A 24231-nucleotide genomic window follows, 5' to 3' on the forward strand; every position below is an offset into this window, starting at 1 on the left:
TATTGTAAATAGTATAGTTAGTTAATCCTGCTAGCTTTTTCAAGTTTCTATAAATAATGCCAAACCAATGATACATTTTGTCTGCAATTCAAGACCGTATATGCCAAATTCATGCATTTTAATATCATGTTGTGAAGATTTACTCCTAACTTTATAATTTACAAAATGATATTTCCAACACACTATCAAATGTGTTAAGGAAAAAATAGAGGATTGTTTTTAGGAAATTACATTTTTATGACACTATTTTCATAAATGCTTTAAAAGATCACGGAATTGCTCGATCTGTGAATATCTGTGTGCATAGGCTACCCCAAATATTCAGCTCATATACATATGGTAGGAAAGTGGACAGAAGCCTAGTTATTGTATTTAATAGTTTGTGCTTAAGTGTAAGGCCAGGAGCCGGGTAGTGTGATTCATCAGACTTGGGAATGAGAACACGAACAGTTCATTGTTTGATAAAGAGCATTGTCGTACTTGAGCTTCAGCTTGTTTCCATGCATTGCAGTGCTTCTGGAACTGCTCTTATGTTTCATTTAAGAAAAGGGTCTTTTAAGCATCTACACATGTAATGCCTTATTTCCACAGTTAAATCCTGTGCAGAATTTTGTTCTATGAGCAGATGGTATCACCTAAAATGCTTGAAACTACTGACTGACGTTAGCCCTACTTCAGTCACTAATTTTAATGGAACATAATTTTTTGAAAATTAAGACACTGCATAAATTTTAAATGGAAGTTGATATTTTTAATTATTCATGTATTCTTTGGATTCCTTTCTAAAAAAAAATAAATGATTTTTAAAAGGTGGGTTTAATCTACAAAGAGAACTTTTCCTCACCATTAGGTGTAGAAATGTCCTCCATGCAAACTAATAGGAAATTGAGGCTATCACAAATATTGGGGATTATTAACACATTGCTGACCAGTAGTCTTATTGCTAGCTTTACCCAGTGGCCAGATAAGTTTCTATTGAACGAGTACAAAAATGTTTACATAAATGTTAAAGGCACGCTCTAAAATTAAATACCCATTGCATTTTGAAGTTATTTATTACATGTTCTTACAAGCTAATGTCTTTTTAAAGTATGATACTTTGTAAAACACTGTGTAATATGAAGCGAGAATTCTCGTGATCCATCCGAAATGTGTTAAGTTCTCCAGCAATCTCTTCAAATCCTTTTTTTCCTCCAATTTCAGAAGATTTAATATTTAGCCTAATAGAGATTGCCACCTTTCTTAGGGATCAACTTTTCAATGCTATACTTAAGACTAGATTGAAGAAATATTTTGTTGAAATTATCAGATTAAATATGAAGTGATGGTTTGTTACTGGCGGTATAATAGAGGAATCTGTTTTGAAATTTTGGAAACTGTCTCTGATAGGCATTGTCAGGTAAGTACAGTGCCAAAGCAGAAAGCCGTAAGGTCTAAAACTCAGGCATTGTTCCCCAGTAGTTATTTCATCAGATAAATTTTTCTCTTCTGCACACCGAGATATTAGGATGAGTAATGGGATTAGGCCAATGTAATGCTCTTTGGATGTTAAATTATAAAATAAGAAGCTCAAAAAAGGAGTAAGCTTTAAAAGTTATGACAGGTTTCCTAACATTGTGTACTGAACTTTTTTTAAAAAGCCGAAGTCAGATAATAGAATAAGATAAAATATTTACTAACCTAGAAGATATTTTGCAGTAAAACATAGGAATTAGGTTTTAATAAAAATATTTTCAGTATTGAATATTGATTTTCTATTTCTATATTCCTACATGGTTGATACTTAAATGTTCTTTCTTGTTTCTGGTTTTAAAAATTGTAATTCTTAATTACTCCTACCCCCAGTCCTTGTCCCCACAACAAAGAAACAAAAGTCTATTTGAGTTGTTAATGTTGAAATCACAAATTGTAACTGTTCCCCTTTTTTTGGGTTAAAAAATAATTATAAAAACAGGGTAAAGAGAAAATTCTTTTCCCCCTTGTTGGTCAGTTCCATAGAAGTAATTTAAAATACCATATATTGAATTCTTTGATCATTTCTCCTGGGTGGGTTGGGAAAGAAGTCAGAGCGGAGGCAATTGCTTCTGGGCTCTCTGTCTGTGTGCCTGGTAAATGAAACACAAGGAGCCTCACCAAACTACATGACTAATGGCAACCTCCAGTGCCGCCTGCAATCAAAGATTAATTTGCTTTATCAAGTTTAAAGAATACCGGGTGATAAATCATGTCAAAAAGAAATAATCAGTCAAAGGCTGGTGTTCTTTTCTACATGTAAGGACAGGTGCTAAGAGGCATGCATTTGCCATATACAGTTAATTTTGTGTTTATGCATTCATGTTCATCTTAATTTTTATTTAGTTAGTCTTTGAATCATATAATTTCTGTCATTAAGATCTAATATTCCAACTGAAAGGTTGCAGGATTATAGACCCAAAGTAACATTCTTTTCCTTTAGTTTACAGAAGTTATTTCCTCATATGATGTTATTAATAAATGTTTACTTTTTTTAATGATGAGTTAGCTAATGCCAAATGGGAAGTGAAATTATTTTCTCCATGTCAAGGTGCTCAAGAATATTAACTGGGTGTTTATTTTTCTAACAGATATCTATATATTTATGTAAAATTTTCATTTTACTCAAATCACCCCCCCCTCCACCCAACCCCCCCCCCCTTTTTTTTTTTAAGAGAAAGGGAGAGCTGGAGTCTCTCTAATTTTGTCCCCTGGGTCCACAATGCAGGATCCATTTTAGGTAAGATTGTATTATAAAGAGGTGGTCTTCCCGGCACTTTTAGCAAACGCATTTTGAACAGTATCCAAAACCAATCTTGCATTTTTGCAGAGGCTGTCAGGACTCTTCTTAAAGGGAGAGTACAGTATCATTTTAGCAGAGGGTTTGTTTTGTGTTTTTTGTAGTTATAGTCATGTTTAAGTAGAATCTCTTTAAATGCTTTGGTATGTGTCAATATGTATTCATTCTTACCCTAGGTCTTTTCTGGCTCACTTTACCTCCAGTGGCTAATTAGAAATTTAGAAAGTATTAATTTTTCATTTGATGTACAAAATTAAATAAAAATTCATCATACCCTTGAAACTTATAGTTTGTGGAAATCTTATTCCTAGAGTGAGTTCATTTTTTTTTCCTTATGGTTCCTCCCCGTCCTTCTGTCTAGATTTTGACCCTTTTTCACTCCAGTAAGTTATTGGCACTGCAGGAGGGCTTATGGCTGGCTTTGGTTCTCATTTTCTTCTGTTTATGATTCCTAGGAATTATTTTAAAACATTTATAAAGTTCCATTGTTGACATTAATATCATCCTAAAGAGAAAATATCTTGTCAGCTTAGCTTGGTTTTAAAAGACTTCTTTTGAAACTGAGTGGGAATAACTTGCCTATGCTTAATTTTTCATAAGAAAATATGTTTCATGATCTGTTTCTTATCTAAAATGAGATGATGGGACAAGTTGATGAGGATCCTTCCAATTTGAAAGCATTTTCTAACCCAGGACATACCTATTGTGACATTGACTGAGTCCCCAGTGATTAGCAGTTTATGTAACAGCAGTCTGTCCTAGTGACATGCTATGGTATGAACTGCATAGTGGAGTACAAATAGCTTTAGATTTGAAGACTCAACACTCCTATCCCTGCTCTAACATGTGTATACAACCTGATAACTGTACTAGTGTTTGCTTCAGGGGTGCTATTGCCAGTATTGTCCCATCATATTTCTTACTGGTTTCTTTAAGCCCCTTTTGACTCAAATTCTAGGAGTAAAAACAGTGGAGAACTTTCAGTTTCCATTTGGGGCTGTGAAAGATGAAGGAGCATCACTCCCATCCTCACAACAACAAACTGCTCAACTGTATGAGTTTTGTTGAACCTTTTAGAGACCTAAGGTTGCAGGGCAACCAAAAAGCCTAAAACCTAAGAATAGCCTCTTGCAAAAGAAGGAACATAAGCACTTCCTTACCTGAAGCAGACACGCAAACACCATTAAGAATGGTTGGGCTAGAATAGTTAACCAATTGGTGGAGGCTGGCCAAAGAAAGGGGGGCCCCAGATGGCCTGCGATATGTGGGGATTTGATGCCCTGTTGCAGGCTCCTTCTCCACAGACCCTCCCTACCAGGTAGTCCCTTCCTACACTAAAAAGATACCAGTAACAGTCCCGAGAAGGCATGCTACCAGGTGCAGGCCTGGTTGAGGGGAGCAGCAGTTGAAGGGGCACACACCCCACCATAACCCTTCTCCTCTATCTTCCTACTGAAAATAGTACCGATGTACATAGTAATAAGAAAGGCAACCAGTGAGAATCTGTTGTAGGTCAGGTAAGGAAACAGGGTGGAGGTGGGAGTGGAGAGATGACTCTGCCGGAGAAAGGAGAAAGGACAGAAATACAGCTGCAGGAGGGACAGGAGCTCTGAGAAAATCATACCTCCAAGACCCAGAGAAACGCAGTGCCTGCCTAAGACTGAGACCTAATCAAAGCAGCACAGAGCACTGCCTCCCTTCCCCATCACCAGCCTAACAAGTAATAAGTAACAGTGGAATACTGTTGGAGAGTTGCCCAAGCATTAAGACAGATCCTGTCTGAGGCACAGCATAAAGGGCAGACCTCAGGCTAAGGGTGTAGCAGATACTGAGAAAATCCCTAAAATCCCTCTGGAGAACAGCCTCCACTCTTAATAAACGATATCACGAGACCAATTTGACGCTTATGATACACTGTAGATAACCATACAACAACACAATTTTGGATTTAACCCAACTCCTAACTATTCACTCAAACTCCCACACAAAAGGCCTAGCAGAAATGCATGCCCATTTCTAGGAGCAAAAGCCACCAAAAAATCTGGCTTTCCAAAATAAGTTATAAGAAAGGAGTAAAAAGCAGCCACCTGCCAAGAGACAAAACAAATAACAAAACCAGACTCAGCTGTGACACAGATGAACTGTATGACAAGGAATTCAAGATAACTATGATTTATATATTAAAGAATCTAATGATAGAGGTGGACACATGCAATATCAGATGAGTAATTTCATCAGGGAGCTGAAAATTATAAGAGTTCAATAGAAATCCTGAAAATAAACACCTCTTTAACAGAGATGAAGAGTGCCTTTGAAGGCCTCATCAATACACTGGACACAGTTAAGGAAAGAATCAGTGAACTTGAAGGTAGGTCAACAGAGAGAATTCAAACTGAAGCACAAATAAAAAAAGACTGACAAAAATTTAAAAGAACAGGCCATCCAAAAGCATAAGTACAATATATGCACTAGAACAGGAATTGGCACTTTTTCTGTCAAGGTACAGACAGTAAATATTTTAGGCTTTGCAGGCCACGTACGGTCTATAAAATATGTTGTTCTTTTTCATTTTTGTTTTGTTTTTACAACTTATTAAAAATATGAAAACCGTTCTTATTTCAAGGGCCACTTGAAAAGCTCATATGAGCCCAATTTGGCCCATGGACTATAGGTTGCCTGCCCCTAATTTAGAAAATGAAGAGCAAATTGTGTTCAAAGCAAGAACAAGGGAGGAAATAATAAATATAAGAGCACAAATCAATGACATTTAAAACAGAAACACAATAAAGAAAATCACTGAAACCAAAAGATTGGTTGAAAAGATAAATAAAATTAGTAATTATCTAGGTATACTGGTCAGGGTGGGGTGGGGCGTTTAAGAGGCACAAAGTAACATCAAGAATGAAAGCATGGATCCCAGTACAGATCCCTCAGACTGAAATTGTTGCAGGTGTTTACCTTTTCTTTCCAGGCATAGTAGGAAAGGCCTGGTTTCTTAAAAGATTATTGAACAGTTTATTGTTTATTTTTTAAACTTACTTGATTGGTTACAACATTTTGTATTTAAAATTAATGGTTATTACAAACAACATGATTTTATATGTCAAGCTAAGTAGACTAAATGGCTCCATAACACAGGGAGTGTATGAAGTGCCATAGTTACTCGGTTGTGTAGCACAGTTAGTACAGATTTGATAGATTTATAAAATAATCCATGAGGAAACATGGTTCCAAATTGGGGATTTTATTCCTAAAGGACAATAGAACAATGGAATTTTCCACTTGATAATTCTTCTATTCCTTTCTTTTGAAATACTGAATAATATCACAGAATCATAAAATATTAGGACTGAAAGAGGTCATAACATATGTACTCTAGTAGTTTTTCAGCTGGCTCTGTGGCTTTTGGCAACGGGAGGAGGAGGCGGGCAAGTCCTCTTCCCCTTCCATGAAACAGAGCATTCTACCTTAATGTGTCACTCATATTAGCCATTCAGGTAAGCTCTTATTTGGAGAAATGGTTGCTTTAAAACACTTTTTCACCATTTCCTAATTTTATAGATGGCAGTTTAAGGCCCAGAGAAGCAAGTTACCTTCCCATGGTAATCTCACTTGCTGGACTAGGATTTTCAATACTGCAGTTTATTCATTCTTTCAGTTAGCATTTATTGACTGTCTGCTCTGTCCCAATCACTATGCCCAGAACTCACAGACTGTGGAAGACACAGAAGAATAAACAAATAATTGACAGCACAGCTGGACACAGGGAGTGTATGAAGTGACATATGAAAAAAGTCAGAAGAAGCATCCGTGAGAAATTCCATGTGACTAGGTCTTGAAGATGGAGCTGAGGTTGCCAGGTTGAAAAGGGGAGGATGACTATTCCCAGCTGAATACAAAGCCAGGGAGGCGGTATGAAAGCATGATGTGAGCAGCCCATGTCAGGGGGCTTCGTGGGGTAAAATCTGAGCAACACAGTGCAAGTTTGGAAAAGGTTGTTCCTGCAGTTGGGAGTGGCCAAAGCAGAAAGCGCGCTGCACTGCAAATTAGTGAAAGGAGGTTTTATTCTGTAGGAAATAGGGTGCCGGTGAAGACTTTTACTTAGGTAAGAGGAGTGATTGGTCATGCATGTATTTCAGAGAAGTTATTCTGGGGGACGTCTCTTAATCCTGGACGGAAAGAAGTAGAAACTATATATTGCCCTTCAGTCATCTCTGTCTCTTGTGCTTACTGGTGCCCCAGGCCCTTTCCAACAGCAAAAAGTATCCATTAGATGTTTTGTTAAAGCTGTTGTGTCCTTTAGAGTATCTGCCTGTCACAACACAGCATAGATCAGATTTGGAGGACCTTTTAAAACTGAGTGTTTGACTCTCTGAGAAATCCTTTGGTGTGTTTTGCTTCACTTGAAATGACATTATGACTTACTGTGAGGCAGGATAATTTGTAGTTTCCTTTGTCATCATCTTCTTTGGATGTCACAGATCATGGAGTGCTCTGCGTTGGTTCAGAGGAACGGAAAATGGGAAGCACATAGGATTTTTATATTATTATTTCTCTTGAGTATTCTCACTTGTGATGGATTTTGGCTTCAGGCATAAAAATGTAGGGAGAAGCAGCCTGTTGGGAGAGCATCTTATGTTTCACTTGGCTTTCCTGTGACTAAATACAGTATTAAATGATTTGTGTGGTGCTTGCATGATAGTAAATCGAAAGGGCTATTGTTTTATCAAAAGGGGCTTTAGCATATACTATGAAAGCTAGACATTAAATAGCAGGGTTTCTGTGTGTAAAGAGAAGTCAAGCCAGATTTCTTAGCTTGAATTATTTTAGTACTTAGCAAATGCCTAGGAGATAATAAGCACTCCGTAAATGATAGCTGCTCATATTATCTTCATCATCCTTGTCACCATCCCTGTCCCTGGGACTTCAGTACCCTCAAGTGAAGGGATAAAAACTAGAGGGGCCAGTGGCTGATGGTTGGCAAAGCAAACCTGACCATGGGATCTATAGCTAGTGCGTACTAGCCATCTAACCTTCACCACTTTCGTAAAATCACCCTCAGCTTCCCTGGCCACTCTACAAGGTCTCTTTCCTAGTTTGTTTTCTACCAGTATTTATTCTCCGCATCCCTAACCCCTTTTGGAGATATCCTGGATCTTTTTCATTCCTCTTTTTATTGATGTCTGAGTTATGCTCATTTTTCACAAGTGTCCATTAAGTTTCCAAGTAGTTATACGGTATAGTATGTGTGCGTGTTTTCAAAATCCCATGGCACACCAATAAGGAATCTGAAAGAGAAGAACACTTTCTCATCTGGGTCTTCTCACCATGTGACTGTTAATTTTATTCTTTCAACTTGCTGTTGAAGGATTATATCATATTCTCCTGTGAAGTTCCTAGCTTTGTTCAGAGGCAAAAGAAAAGTGTGATACTTTGTGAGAAATATGCATGGTTCGGTTTTACATGTGACAAAGAGATGCTGTGACTGCTTTCTGTTTTTAGAAGCTAATTTATGGCAATTTCTTCTTTTGCTGTACGTGGGCGATAGAGAATATCACCTGCAAACATGGTTTAAGCTTTGAGTTAGTTTACATCTCTCTATATTAACATGCTCTGTAACCTAGGCTTTAATATCCCTTTATTGTGCTCTTGTTGAAAGAATTATGTGTCTTAATTTTAAAGAAAGATAATTTTCCTCCTCTCTAAGATTAAAATAGTGAGAGAGACCTTCAAAGAAAAGGAAATGTCATTTTTAAATGACATCTCAGTAGGCTCTTGATTTGCAGGTTGTTACTCTTCGTCTTCTGAGTCAAATAAATGTATCACAGGGGCACCCGTGAGCAGATGTGGGCGGGGGGACTGCAAGCAGAATGTGGAAGCAGGAACCAGCAGGGTTGGCAAACTGGCACATGTTTCTGTTTTGCTAAGCACCTGCTTTTTCATACTCAGACTGTCCGAACCATCTGCTTTTATATTCTCTTTACCTACTGTCAGCCATTTTGGAGTTCTTAAAAAGCTTTAAAAGTCATCGGGAATTTTTCACAGTAAGCTAGGAATCCATACCAGCCTTTAAAAACCTTATGCTTTTAGGTTATCCCCAGTCAGTGCTCAAGAGAACAGTTGCTTTTTAATTTAGTTACAGCGTGTTATATGTTATGTGATTAGAATGTTTTCTCTCTTCCCAATTGCTTATTCTCAGGCATCAAAATTTAAATTGCCTAAATAGTGTGATATATTAATAGATGCATAGTAATTGAATGTAAATGATGGTTTACTTATCCCTTTTCATTTGAAAAAGAGCATTGTATAATTTAATGAAAATTCCCAATTCTTTATAAGCTTATTTTCTAGATGTGCAACTGGTTTCTCAATAGCAATAGTACTTATAAAATGCCTATTGGGCACCAGATACTGTGCTAGGCATTCTGTCCAAGTTATTACTCATCCTTTCTATAGCCTTACAAGGTGAGTATTATCTTCATTTTATAGATGAAGAAATTGATTCTCAGGGAAGTTGAGAGAATTGTCCAGGGTCACACTTGAGACTGGGGATTTGAACTCTAGTTTCTCTGGCTCTTGTACACTTCAAAAATGTTGTCGTATCCAAAAGACGATCTTGTATGTGATGGAGGGTTTCAGGGGTGGTACATTTTCTGTAGTTGCAGGTGAGTGAACGAGGGTTTCAGGGGTGGTACATTTTCTGTAGTTGCAGGTGAGTGCACTTCATTTGGTTGGTGAAGTTCCCGACTCCTCTAGCCTTCAATAATCTAGAGCAGGGGTCCTCAAACTTTTTAAACAGGGGGCCAGTTCACTGTCCCTCAGACCGTTGGAGGGCCGGACTATAGTTAAAAAAAAAAAAAAAGCTATGAACAAATTCCTATGCACACTGTACGTATCTTATTTTGAAGTAAAAAAAACAAAACGGCAAAAACACCCGCATGTGGCCCGCGGGCCGTAGTTTGAGGACGCCTGATCTAGAGGCATTTTATTTTCTTCTCTAGTCATTGAGAAATACTGTAGCACTTGGTCCCCTATTTCGGCTTTTCTTAAATTTCTTTTTTAATGCTTTCACTTAAAAAGAAAGAAAAGGAGTAAGGGCGGCCTGTTTCTAAAAGTGACAACACCTATCTGTTTTTTCCTCAGGCTCTCTGTCTGTCAACGTAAGGCCTCCAGTAGGCTTTTAAGATTATAGTCACAATTGAACGGCTGTGTTGTTCCTTTTTTTTTTACCTTTGTCACTACCCAAAATTGTGGTATGTGCAAAACAGACCCCAAAGATGCAATAGTTCAAGTGATTTAAAAGCACAGTCTTAATAGATATAACTATATAGATAACTTTTTTAGAGCACAGCTCGTATATATACTACACTTTGTAAATAAATATTATGAAAGTATTAGGCCTCTTCAGCCTAGAAAGTTAAACACTTAAGAGGGAAGATCAGATTTTTTTTTTAATTGCACTATTGGTAGGACTTGAAAATTTCTCAAATAGTGGAATTCAAGAGTCCCCTTGGCCCTACAGTAAGTAAGTTCAGGGAAAATAAGAGGAAATTCTATTTTCTATGGTAAATAATAAAATTTATGGAACTTTTTTTAAAGCAGTGTCACAAACTGAAAATACAAATAGATTTGACAAGTCCATGACTGAAAGATTCTCAACCAATTATTAAGGAAACAAATAAATATCTAGGTTACATCTCTCACCTTTGAGGTTCATGGTCATGATTGGAAAGGAGGTTACTGGAGTAGAAATCAGAGACAATAATAACCAAATGAGCCCTTGAGCTGATATGTTGTGTTCTTCAAGTATTAACTTAGGTAGTAGTAATCTCCTCCAACTTGCTGGCCTACCTCACACCTTCTTCTGTTCAACAAAATAGAGCCAAAATGGTCACAATTTTGCCACCTTGACATTCCTTTTCAATTCCCAACCCTAGCTACTTTTCTTCAGGAATACAACTGAGGCTGAGGGGTTTCTTTTCCACATTCAGTACTTACTTTTGGAACTATGGATTTAGAGTTATTTTGGTACTTATTTAATTGAAATCTTATAAGCAGATGAACCTTACCCAAGGAAGTAGAAATATGAGGGTGGAGGGCACTCTTAGTTCAAGGATGTGGAGAATAAAAATTTCTAACTGAAAATAAAGGATTAGAAAAAATGAGAAACCAGAGCCGTGTGTCTATGAAGGTCAGAATATCAGCAGAGGAATCACATGGTATCAGAGACAACAAAGGGTCCAAGAAGGATACAAGCTTGACTTCTCTGTCTGTGGTCCATCATACACACTGTAGTTGGATAAATTTAAACACCATTTTAATCATAGGGCTCTTCCACTCAAAGACCTCTCTGTTGCCTACATCAAGCCAGCACTCCTCGGATTCTAAGATCCTCCATAATCTAGTTCCACCTCCTATTCCATAATCTAGTTCCACCTCCTAGCCAATTTCAGTTCCCACAGCTCCCCTCTGTCAGGCTGACTCTCAACATCTTTATTATATTGTTGTTCTCTTTTTCCTTCTCCCCTCTTCCTCCAGCCCACACGATTCCCATCCTTCAATCAATGTTCTATTCAAGTATTCACTCTTACAGTTCTTAATACTTGGATCATACTCATTAAAACTTAGTTAAATAATAATGATAATGACAATGCTAGCACTCATTTATTCTTTATTATATGCCAGGCACTGTGACAATAGGCTTTTACATGCATTATATCTTGTAAGCCTCAAAATAATCTTAATGATGAAGGTGTTCTTAATCCTAGCTCTACTGATAAAGTAACTTGACTAAGAATATAAGGGTAGAAAGTGGCATGCACATGATTTGACATTTAAGTCTAAGTCTAAATCCATTAAATGATGAGCTGCAATTATCAGTCTTGCTCCTTATGGGTTTTTCGCTTTATGTTCTTTTTTTTTTTCTTTTATTTAAGTTTGAGAATTTTGAGGACAGAGGCAATGTCTTCAAAATTTTGAGGACAAATACGTATCTTATATCTGTCATACAACTAGGGCAGTCCTAGATCATCAGCTGTTTCCTTACTGATTGATTGCATATGCATTAGGTAGGGTGAAGTGGTCAGAATTGATGGTAACAGCAGAGAAATGTTATTCTCATCCTAGTCATTTTTCTGCAGTATATGTTGTTAATTAGAGCAGTGATTTCTTGAGAAACAGTGGTTTGGAACCAGCCAGTGTTCACTTTTTCAGAATGGTAAATTAGAAAAGGATCGCTATAGTAGCTGTAACAATGTTATGTGGGGTAGATCAAGGCCACACTTTCATTCTTCCATTATTCAAACGCTTGTAAATATAATGACATTGCAATTTATAATAAGAAATATTATGTTTGTTCTTCACTCCCCTTTCTGGCATAGAGCTCCTAAAACCCTTGGAATTTCCTAAGTGATTAGCCACCAATAAAGGTGTCTTCATAGTCTTAACAAACCCCTTTCAACTGCACCTGAGTTTTTGTTAATGAGGTGACTTTTGGAAGCATCTAAGGATGGGGGCTGGTTGCCAGAGGAACCAACCATTTGGTTAGAGGGTTGGAACTTTCAGTCCCACCCCCTGAGCTCTGTGGAGGGGAGAGGGGCTGGAGATAGAGTTCAGTCACTACCCATGGCCCGTGAGTTAGTCAGTTGTGCCTATGTCATGAAGTGTCCATAAAAAGATAAAAGGACAAGGTTTGGACAGCTTCTGGGTTGGTAAACACGTGGAGATTCGGGGAGAGCGGTTCACTCAGAGGGTGTGGAAACTCTGCACCCGTTCCCACAAACCTTGCCCTAAGCATCTGTGTATCTGGCTGTTCCTGCGTTACATCTTTTCATAATAGACCAGTAATCTAGTAAGAACAGTGTTTCTCTGAGTTCTGTGAGCCACCCTTGCAAATTAAACCCAAGGAGGAAGTCATTGGAACCTTTGATCTATAGGTGATAACCTGGACTTTGAGTTAGGTCTTAATTAGGAACAGTTTTGTAGGACTGAGCCCCTTACCTATGGAATCTGACACTATCTCTCTACATAGATAGTGTCAGAATCTAGTTAAATTTGTGGAACACCTGATCAATGTCCACTGAGAATTGGAGAATTACTTGATGGTTTTGGGGAAGAAACACACATTTGAATTACAAAGACATGTAATTGCCTACTATGTTCTAAACAGTGGGACACACGATATTGACTTAGAGTCTTGCCATCACAGACTGGTGCAGAACACAGACAGAGCTGACAGGTAATCATTGTTCAATATGCTGAGGCCATTGATATGCAGAAAAAGAGTGGGAATGTATAAAAAGAGACCTAATGTAATCCTGGGAAGGAGTCCCAGGGGATGCTGGGGTTCCTTTTAGTGTCATTCAGTTCTGTGCATTACATACACAGGGAGATAAAATAAAACTAAGGGTTCGTTGCAGGTCGGTGCCAAAAGAGACTAGGAGAATCCAACTGCATGTTTTCCACTTCCCATCAAGATTGCAAAACAAGACCAAGGAAACTAAATATCAGTGCACTTTAGATGTTTACCAAGTTAAGGAGGTTGATAATAAAATGAACACTCCATTGCTTTTAAGAAGGTAATTAGTAAAACAAATGAATTCCTTGCCCCTCTCAATTAGCACCAAGATCTGTCTACCCATTACTTCACTGTCAGAAAGGTGCCAGATATAAGTCAAGTTATTTTCCATGCATTGAATAAAATAGCACCCAATAAAAAGTTTAATTTGGATTTAGTAGAATAAATGTCTGAATACATATTTTTTTCCTAATAGCTGGGAAGCAGTGTTGTCATATAGTGAGAACTTTGAATAGGAAGTTAGAGAAGAAGCCATTTTACTGTGTATTCTTGAGCAGTCTTCTAACCATTTTCTTATTTTCCTCATCTAAAGAAAATGAGGTTAATGATCCAGCCCTGCCTGCTTTGATGCACATTTTTAGTAATCCAAGAGAGACTGGACAATGATTGTGAGCCTTCTCCCAGCCAGAGGGAAGATATTCTAAGTAATTAAAGATTTAAAGTAAAATTTTGTCTATGAAATATAGGAGGGAGAGCAGGGGGCCATAGAAGAAGTAGATATTTTGTCAGCTATTTTTCTTGGTTGCTAATTGAGAATTTTATCATTTCAAATCAGCTGCAGTATGGGGAAAGGTCATGATTTCAAAAGGATTTACTATTTAAAAGAAGCAAAAGATAAATTGTGATATATACTGGGGTTCTCTACATATACAGAAATATAGTTTATAGAACATGATTATGCTGGTAATGATTCCCCTCTAAAAAAATCTGTGAAGAAGAAATAAAATTATTTCATTGAGCTCCCACAAATTCCTAATTGTTAATCCTCATAACCAAGCTGATATCAACAGGAAGGGAGGGAAGTAGGTCTGACTAGAGAAATGGAGTGCTATAGAATGTAGCATTTGTATGCATCGCTGTGGTGGGTTGTCATCTGAAAGTAAAGATAAAATGGAACAAAATTATGCTTTGAAAATTGAATTATTGCTCATCATGCATAATTGAACAAAGTTGAAATTTTGTAGGTATAAAACAAAAAAAGCCACAGCTATGATAGCTGTTACAGGAAATGGATGAAATTAATAATAAAAGACAATACACTACCTCATAACTACATGCTCATCATGAGATTAGAGCAGCAATTATCAACCTTTTTCATCTCATGGCACACAAACTAAGTACTAAAATCCTGTGGCACACCAAAAAATATTTTTTTTGCTGATTTGGAAAAAAAAGATATAATTTTGATTCATTCACACTGGACAGCTATTGTTGCGTTGGCTAGTGTCATTTTTTTTTTTATTGGACAATCTAAGGGAAAAAAGGTCAGTGCCCCTGACTAAATAGTCAGGTATTGCATGTTTTAAAAATTCTTGCGGCATACCGATTGAAAGTCTCTGGTTTAGAGGATGAGAGCATTAAGCAAATACCCTAAATAATTTAATGATTTAATTCTGGAATTGAAGTACAGATATTTCAAACTTCATTTGTACATAGATAAACCAGAGAGACAGAATACAGAGCTTGCTTTCATATAGTAGGGTTTTTAGGCAGTTCTTGAGGATAAGTGAAAATATATTTTAAAAGAAAAATTATAACTAAGACATGTTTGATATGAATATTTTTAAAATAAGCAAGTTTCTGTATCTTTTTAAAATACAAAATATATTAAGGAACAGATTTGGGCTACTTTTGCCTTGTATCCGGTGATCTTGCTTTTATAATCTGTTCTAAGTAATTGCTAGGAGCTGTGATTTTTAAAAGACTGCATAATACTAGCAGCATAAATTAGGGGAGAAATGTACTTTCTTAGGTCTTAGTGTTCACTGAGTAAAGTTTAAATTAACCTTAACTAGAATATCTTTTAATACCTCTTTAATGCATAAAATAATTCATCAAACCATGTTTTAAAATAAATTTGGGAGGATTATTAGAAAGTATAAACAGCATAAGAGGAGTTTATTAGAATGGGTTTTATTTTATATCACATTGACATTTATAAATTATTTTTTTCCTATCAGCTATTTGGTAAAAGTCCACAATTTACCAAAATGGTTAATAGGACACAAATATAGACATTTCATGTGATGTACCATGTAAATGTAAACCTTTGTAGTTACATGTTTTTGTAGCAAGAGAATTGTTTTAAAAGGCATGTAATTTATTAGGTATCGGTAGCTGCTTTATTGCCTTGCCGCGCTGCAGTAATAAATAAAAGAAAGTGAACTGATTTTACAAATGGCACACAAGGTGCACATTTTGTGGGGAAAAAGTCTTTTTTTAAAGAATTGGCATTAAATCCTTTTTTTGTGATGACAAAGAGGCTAAGAGTGCAAACTGTATTTTCTGTTTATCGAAAACAGTCTTTTTTTCTCGGGGGCATTTTTTCCTATGATCATCAAGGGATTTCAAAAGCAATAAAGTGTGGAATCATTGTTCGACTTGAACAGTATTAAAACTTAGGTTTTAATTTCAGGGAAGTAATAAGATTTGAACCTGTCTCACATTACAGCACTGTAAGGCATTTAGCAATTGTATTTTAAAAGAGGTTTTTAAGATGCAGCTCACTTGTAAGCTAACTGTCTGTCAGTAATTAATAGTTTTTCTTCAGCATAGGCTGTTGTGATCATACCAAGAAATATCTGGGTTTTTAGTAACACATTATGATAATTGTGAGTGTTTATTCCTAATTAGTCTAAATGTCTAATAATTTTCTGCTTCAAAGAAAAAAAAAGAGTGACGTTTAAAGCTACAGTGTATCTTTGAGCTTTTAAAATTCTGAATGTACATGCACATAATTCAGTAAGCTTTACACACAGCAACATGTCAGTTGACTCATTCATTAACCAAGTATTTTATGCTTTAATATTATTCCCTAGTTTTTAGACATCACATTGTCTGTATATGTAAAAAAAGGTTGCCAGATATGTTACTATATGTACAGTTAAACCCAAACTGACAATCTGGGGTCTTCAGTACTCAACATTGAAACTTACCTTTACTTTTCAAAAAAGGCTTTAAAATATGAGCATTTCTATTAGATCAATGTGGCAACATACTTGCTGATGAAAGATTGTATTTACCATTTTGAATTGCTATTGAAAATAATTGCCTCTACAAAAGGAAACATCTGTACGATAGTGCATGGTTAAAGCTGCCATCAATTTTTAACATTTGAGGGTTGAGCTATGACCTTTTATGATGACTGTGAACAGTAACTGCCTCCATTAGCCATAAGTTTTGTTTCTTTATTTTAGTAGATGGCCTAGACTGTAAATATTAGAGAATCTAAAATAAATCAACATATTATCCTAAGGATACAAAATGTAAGAGCTATTTGTGGTTGGGAACCTTTGACAGATAGTTCGGATGAAGCAGATGATTGCCTGCCTAGCGTATCTGGTCTCCATTGCTGTGCCTGCAGGCAGTTTAGTGCTATGGTTGTATATATTGATGTCAGGGTTAGTACTGAGTGGCTAGCAGTGACAGATGTCTATAATTACAGGCAATGCTTCCAGTATTTCTGAAAAGCCAGCCTATGTTGAACAATTATCTTATTTCTGCCTTGCCAAAGAACATGTTCCAATTGCTGGTATTAGCATTGGTGAAGCTAACGCTTCAGCTGCTGCCTTGGGACAAATGTGGGAAAAGCACTTGGTTATAAAACACAAATGCAAAATATTTTTCAACGTTTTGAATTAGTTAAGTTCAGTATTTTTCTAATTTTTATCTCTCAAAGTGTTTCTGTTGAAGGAATCTTGAAATATAAAAGCACATTTGGCAAAGTTACTGGGATTTTGTTTTCCCCGAGGCCTACGTGGCTCCCCAGTGCCGGTGTCCTTGATTTACTGAATAGATGTGTTTAAGCGAAGTTGGCTCTGAAACAACTTTCTCCAATGTGAATTACATTTTCTGATTATTCCCATTCCAAAATTGGAAATGCATTTCCATGGACAGTCTCTCACACCTTCTGATGAAGAAAACTGTAAAATGATAGACAGTACTGAAGTGGGCAAAGCACCTTAGGACACTGATGGCTGCGCATTTGCTGAGAATTGCAATCCTCAATTTTTGTTTCAACCCTTTCTTCTTAGCCTTCGATCACTTTTTTTTTATTTAAAAAAAATTTTTTTTTCAATTACAATTGACATTCAATATCATATTAGTTTCAGGTGAGCCTTCGATCGCTTATTGTGCTATCTTGTCTGCATGACCACTTTCTTCCATGCTTCCTCTCAGTCCACTTTCCTCGCTCATTAGAAATGTTCATGCTTGATGGTCCCAGTTCTTAACTGTCCTTTTTTCCTGGTCATTTGCACATATATGAAAAGGGCTCTAGGACCTGAACATTCCCAAAGTTCCTCAAGTTCAAGGCACTGGTTAGGAAAACACTGTCCATGCTGTAAGTTACAAAGTCTGTATTTTCAGGTAATGTAGAATGAGAAATGCCCAGGAAATATCATTTGAGAATGTTGTGCCTCAACCTTAATTTAATCTATATTGTGTTTCTACTTTGTGCTTAACCATTTTGTGAAGTTATTCATTACATTTCTCATTTAGTCCTCTCAGCATTATTCTATTTAGTAGGTATGATTATCTTCATTTTACACAATATGAAAAAGATTTCAGGAAGGTTATGAACTTGTTCAGAGGCAGACCCTGGGTTTTGACCAATCATCCTACTCTAAATCCGAGTTTTCTTTCCACTGTATCCCATTGTCTATGTACGTATTGAGGCATGAGTCCAGTTATGATCAGTTTTCAGTGTAATGATTGATAAGGCCAGCATCACAAGCTTCATCCCCGGATTTGTTCTTTTACTTCCCAAGGAAAAAACTTCCCTCTGCAACCGGAGATTGGGCCTCTAGTCCTGCTAGCCATCAGTCACCAGAGAGCTGAGCTAGATCCTAGGTATTCGATGTAATCCATCCTACTACGGAAGAAGCAACTCAACACCTAGTCTAGTGTCAGAGATCACTCAGTATTATATTTACATCTGAAGGCATTCCATCTCTGTCCTTTCTAAGCCTATCACACAAAAACTCTTTTTTAATTGAAATAACATCCTATATAATAAGAGAGGAATATGCTAATTATCCATTACGCTGTGAGGCATAACGACCAACCGCGTAACGACTGGATCACGGATCTGCAGGAGGGTGAGGCAGCGAACTACAAGCAGGTGGTGGAGAGCTACAGGAGGAGGCAGGGCAGCAAGCAAGCAGAAGGCAGAGAGCTATAGGAGGGGGCAGGGCAGCAAGCTATGGGGGGGCAGGGGGAGCTACAGGAGGGCGGGGCAGTGGGCGGAAAGCTACAGGAGGGTGGCAGCGAGCTACTGGCACACGGATTCGTGTGCAGGGCTACTAGTTGATTAATAACATTATATTTCAGGTGTACAACATTATAATTCCACTAGAGGCCGGTGCATGAAATTCGTGAATGGGTAGGGTCCCTAGCTTGGCCGGTGATCAGGGCCGATTGGGGCCTTCCTTCCCCTGGCTGCTGGTTGGGGCCTTCCTTCATTCTGAGCCGCCCCCTGGTGGTCAGCGCACGTCATAGCGAGCAGTCAAGCTCCGGTCGGTCAAATTCCCAAGGGGACAATTTGCATATTAGCCTTTTATTATATAGGATATCTGTGTAACCTATAGCTTGCTTATCACCAAAAGTCTAGTTTCCATCCAACACCATAGGTTTGACCCTTTACCAAAAACTCTTGCTAATTTAAAACTAATGATGGTGTTATGAAACCCCTGTGTGCATTAATTTAGCAAAGAAAACTTGGAGAATTGGATGGACTCATTGATCTGAATTGGGAAGACTGATAATTTATTGGAAACCGGGATATAAATCACTTACCCAGTGAGCTGAGAACTTACCCTGGAGACAGGAAATAGGAATTTGTGATGGCTCCAAAAAAGGAGGTTGAGAGCTTTAAAATTGGGAACTTAGGTGATTCAGATGAGCCCTTGAGATAAGAATCACCTGCTAAGACAAGCATTCTGTTTTTCTCCTGCCTCCTTTCCATCACTTTTCTTGCTCCTCCTCCTATAAGATGGAAGTTATAGATAGAAAATGCAAGGTTGGGAGTTAGGCTATCTTCCCATAAGGGCTCTTTCCCTTCTAATCACTCTTCCTTAACATTACTAAAACTACTCACATACCAACTTAGAACATATGTCTGTTTTCTAGCATCTAGTTCAGATAAAATACAAAGAAAAGAGGCTGTCATTTTGGGTGTGCCTCATAATCTTAATGTCAGACTAATGTTTGATTATATATTACTTAATAATAGCAGCCATTTACTGACCACCTATTCTGATGGCTAAAAGCTAATGTTATTTGGTGCTTACTGTGTACTAAAAACTTTCCAAGTGTTTCTGACACTGCTGGCAGTGCTGTACATAATACCGCACATGATAACAGTAATAACAATAGCTAACACTATGTGCCAGGCCTCTCTTAAGTGCTTTGCATAAATTAACTGCTTTAATCTTCTCAGAGAGTCTGTAAAATAGGTCCTACTCTCATCTTTACTGTATATTGGAGAAAACTAAGGTTTAGAGGGTAAGGAACTTGTTCAAAATCACTCAGTAAGTGGTAGAATCCAGCTACTCTTGGCTTTCATAATCTCTCCTTAACCACTTCTCTAGACTACCTCCTAATTTATGAGATTACTCATTGTGATATTATTCTTTCCATTTTATAGATGAAAACCTGAGGCTCTGAGAAGCTAATTAATTTTAATCAAGATCATAGCATTAATTCATTAAATAAAATTCTGTATTCAGTGCCTGTTGAGCCAAGCATTGTGCTAGGCTAGCAAGTAGCAGTCTCACTCCAAAACTTGTGTGCATTGCGCTGCGCATGCATTCTGTATTTCCTCCTAATTATCTAAAATATATACTCAGTTAACTTGCTCATTTCTGTCTTCTTACTGAGAGAGGACTATGCTTCCTTGGCCACTGTGTCCACCAGTTGGTCTTCTGCACATGTTGTAGCTCATTTTCAACACAGAAGGGTTCACTAGGAAGACTAGGCTGGAGGCAGCACTATTGCACTGATTTTGCCTGCTCAGAGAAACCAGGCATTACGTTTGAGGTTGTTAATGGGCTATCGAAAGGGGAACTCTGACTCACTGCATTTGAGTAAGTTAAAGTTGTCACTAACTAGGCTAGTGTGAGAGAGAAATTGAAAGGTACAAAGGACTGTAGGAACAAGTAAAATCGAGACTATTATGAAAATTTGAGACTACTATGAAAAAATGAAATAACTGCTTTAACAAAGTAGCAAAAAATAGATGATGTCATTGACATCCCCTCTTTCATTCCCTGGGCCATTATTCTCTTCATGTCTGGCTGTTCTTCCTAGAGGTACAGAGTTGAGGATTTCTTAGGAGAAAGGTACAGAAGTCATTTTAGATGTAGAAAATCGGACATGTTTCAGAGAGGCAACATGGAGACAAAATAGAGTAATACTAATGGGAAACATGTATGAATAAAATAAAGATGCTAGAAGTGGAAATGGGACCTGGTGAAAGTCAACACCCACTGTAACTATAATTTGGTGTACTTTTAGAGCAGGCGTCCTCAAACTACAGCCCGCAGGCCACATGCGGGTGTTTTTGCCGTTTTGTTTTTTTACTTCAAAATAAGATATGTGCAGTGTGCATAGGAATTTGTTCATAGTTTTTTTTTAAACTATAGTCTGGCCCTCCAACGGTCTGAGAGACAGTGAACTGGCCCCGTTTAAAAAGTTTGAGGACCCCTGTTTTAGAGGATGGGGGAGAGTGTGTGCGCAAGAATTTGATTAAGTGGTGGAAGGCTCAATATGATTTACTTAACCCTCTAAATGACTATAGAAATGAGTTCCATTTATAAAGATGTACGTTTACCCATGAGAAGGTGACTTGGCCTACTTACTAGTACATCAGCCCCACTGGCCACACTTACATAATGAGAGTGCCTCCTGGGAAACTAGTGCTAACAGCTTCCTTAAGATAGATCTGTCACTATTGTTATTATGGCTCTTTTGGGGTTTTTTCCTTGTTTTTGTTGTTGTTGTTAATCCTCACCTGAGGATATTTTTCCATTGATTTTTAGAGCGAGTGGGAGGGGAAGAGACAGAGAGAGAGAAATATCGATGCAAATATCAATTGGTTGCCTCCCACACACGCTTGAACAGGGCCGGGTATCGAGCCTGCAACCGGGGTATGTGCCCTTGATCGGAATCGAACCTGGGACCCTTCAGTCCACTAAGCTAAACCGGCTAGGGTATAATTGGTGTTTTTTAGGGCTATCCTTTAGTAATTGGTTTCTTGAATTATTACATGGAAGCAAACCCACTGTAATGGGTTTGGAACAGCACTTCAACAGGCCTCTACCCGTGGCCTCCAGAATGAAATCAAAGCCCCAAGAATATTTTAAGTGACAGCCAAAAAGATCCTGAGCCACATTCTCCTTGTATCTGAAGTTGGGAAGGCCTGCTCTTCCCTTACCCCAACGCCAGGTAGCTGGTCCCTAAACTCTGTGCTTTTTAGGTTGTACGCCTGAGGAGTGATGTGTCCAGAGTTCCAGAGAAGGCTTGGAAAGTAGTGAAGGTGAGTTGGGTTGCGGTTATTATGGTGGATCACCAATCTTTATGCTTGTCTCACCACAGCCCCAGATTCTCAGTACTAAATAGGCACACGCTCACAGTGATGTGTGTAGGGGTGCACTGTCTTGGGTTCCTTTTTTAATGCAGCATATAACTCTGCAGTGTGCATGTTTTATAACCAAATGTTCACTAGTCGGCTCTGTTTAGTGTGCTTGCGTAGTGTGAAAGCAACCTACTCTTCTTGATCATAACATTTCTGAAGTGGCCAGTTCTAACCAGTATTCATACCTGGAGAAAGTTTCACTTGGCTACGGTGACTAGGATCTGTTATTGAACAGTATCTATAGCACATGTATCCCATGTGCCAGATATGTTTCTGGCTGACACTTCTGAGAGGTAGGGGGGATTGGCATAAACAAAATCTTTTATTTTCTGATTTCCTCTACCCATCACCCTCTCACCATCTTCATCCAGCATCAACTTCTGTGCTCCAGAATCTAATCATGTCATCTTATACATTTGTTATTGCAAAGAATTAGAAATTGGATACCTGAAATGCCCCTTCAAATCCTGGTCTCAAAACCTTCTACCAAAATTAGTGAAGGCTTCTTCACATAGCCTTGTGCCAGAGCCATGGTTAGCTTCTTCTTGTATGGTCTTGGGAAGATAATATACTTACCCAGGGCTTTACCATGGCTTCAGCCACAGAAGACTAGTTTAACAGAAGCTTGGCCTCGGACATGGAGTGAGTTGGCAGCCAGCAGGAGCAAAGCTGTGTCAGGACAAATGTGCTGCACCCCTCATCTTCTCTAGTTGGCTTTCAGCTGGTGGCACCACGGGAGTCTTTCTATGGGCTGTGTATCCTGTGACCAATAACTGGTGCACTCCACCCGGGTCCCTCTTGGCTAGCGAAGGCCTGTCGGGAGACATTAGGCTCATGCTGGTGGAGATCCTTAGTCAGTGGCTCCCTAAGGAAAGTGAGGCAAACAGCCAGCTTCTGTTGAACAGGTGGTAGTTAGACCTTAGATCTGGGTGGGGGTGGGAGGGAAAGAATCTCTCCAAAATTCCCAGTACTGCTGGTTTTCACACTCTACCTGTATTCCTCTTTCTAATAAATGATTGCTTAGACACTAATCCAAAAATATCTCTGGCAGCATCTGGAGCCCTTCCTTAGTGGTCTGGATGTGGGCCCAAGTTAGGAATGGAAACCCCACTGGGGTGCAAGCAAAAGAGGAAGCATGTTCTTAGCCATGCATCAGTGGAGGCCCCTACTGGGAGAGGGGATTATCACAAGGCAGCAGGCAGCCCTGCACCCCAGCCTGCTGAGTTCATGCTTTGTGCCACAGCTTGTGGAGCGAAGGAAATGTGAGGCCAAAGGGGTGGCTCCAAGTTTCCTTACACAATAGCCTATTCAAGCAGATTGGGATGCCTCTTAAGAGATTTGTTAGGTACATGTCCCCTCAGCAAGATGGCCACCACAGATGGTGGCTTCAGATATTCCAGTTGAAATAAATACTTAACGTTCATATTTATTTGCTACTTCCATAGCCAATTTTTCTTTATCATGTGCCATTCTGGACAAGGCAAACAGATTCCTAAATGTTTACCACTTGGTTTCCAACATCTATTATGGTTTTAAAATTAAATTCTGGCAAAAGATTTTTTTACCTATAATTGAGGGCCTATATTTTGTGATGCTATTTTAACTGACATGGAAAAATTAGTCAGCCAAAGGTTGATGTGGATGTCTTCAGTATCACTAAGTTAGTATATTTAATATGCAGCAGTGGTGTTTGTACCATTAATTCTCTTGATGTGGCATAAGTTAATTGTGATGTTCATGTTTTAATCTGCTTCAAATGTTAATGAAAGAGCTTAGTATCTTTAGTTCAAATGGTTTACATACAAGTGGTTAAATACTCTATCTCCTCCTACCTCTCTCTTTCTCCTCCCTCCCCTTACAGAACTGGGTCTCTTACAGAAAGCACTGCATTGACCTCAAGGGCACTTGAAGCCTAAGACAAAAATATGGAAATTGATTTCTTACTCATAATAAATGAATTTACACTGAGTTCCCAAATTCTTTTTCTAAGAAACTAATTCTTTCATTATATTGAATCCTTTCTCGTGACAGGTTTTGTTTTGCCAAATTACAACTGTTAAAAATCTTGATAAGTCATTTCAATAGATTGAAATAATACTTTAAAATTTACGATTCTTTTTTTTAATTTTGTGGTATCGATTTTGTATTGGATGTGAATTTTTCAGAATAAATTGGTTCAGGAAAATATATCATCTGATGGCAGAATAC

General features: G+C 38.0%; 1 protein-coding gene across 4 annotated transcripts in view; it reads left to right on the forward strand.

Annotated features, from left to right (window-relative positions):
- RANBP17 (RAN binding protein 17) overlaps positions 1–24231 on the forward strand; it is a 232729-nt gene that overhangs the window by 114257 nt on the left and 94241 nt on the right. For 2 of the 4 annotated variants that reach the window (XM_079771004.1, XM_079771005.1), the window contains exon 15: positions 21865–21924. The exons of the other annotated variants lie outside the window; for them this stretch is intronic. In XM_079771004.1, coding sequence (XP_079627130.1) covers positions 21865–21924 — 60 coding nt within the window. The remainder of the gene's footprint in view (positions 1–21864; positions 21925–24231) is intronic. 4 annotated transcript variants of the gene reach the window in all.

Source organism: Cnephaeus nilssonii (assembly GCF_951640355.1).
Source record: "Cnephaeus nilssonii genome assembly, chromosome: 5".
NCBI lineage: Eukaryota > Metazoa > Chordata > Mammalia > Chiroptera > Vespertilionidae > Cnephaeus > Cnephaeus nilssonii.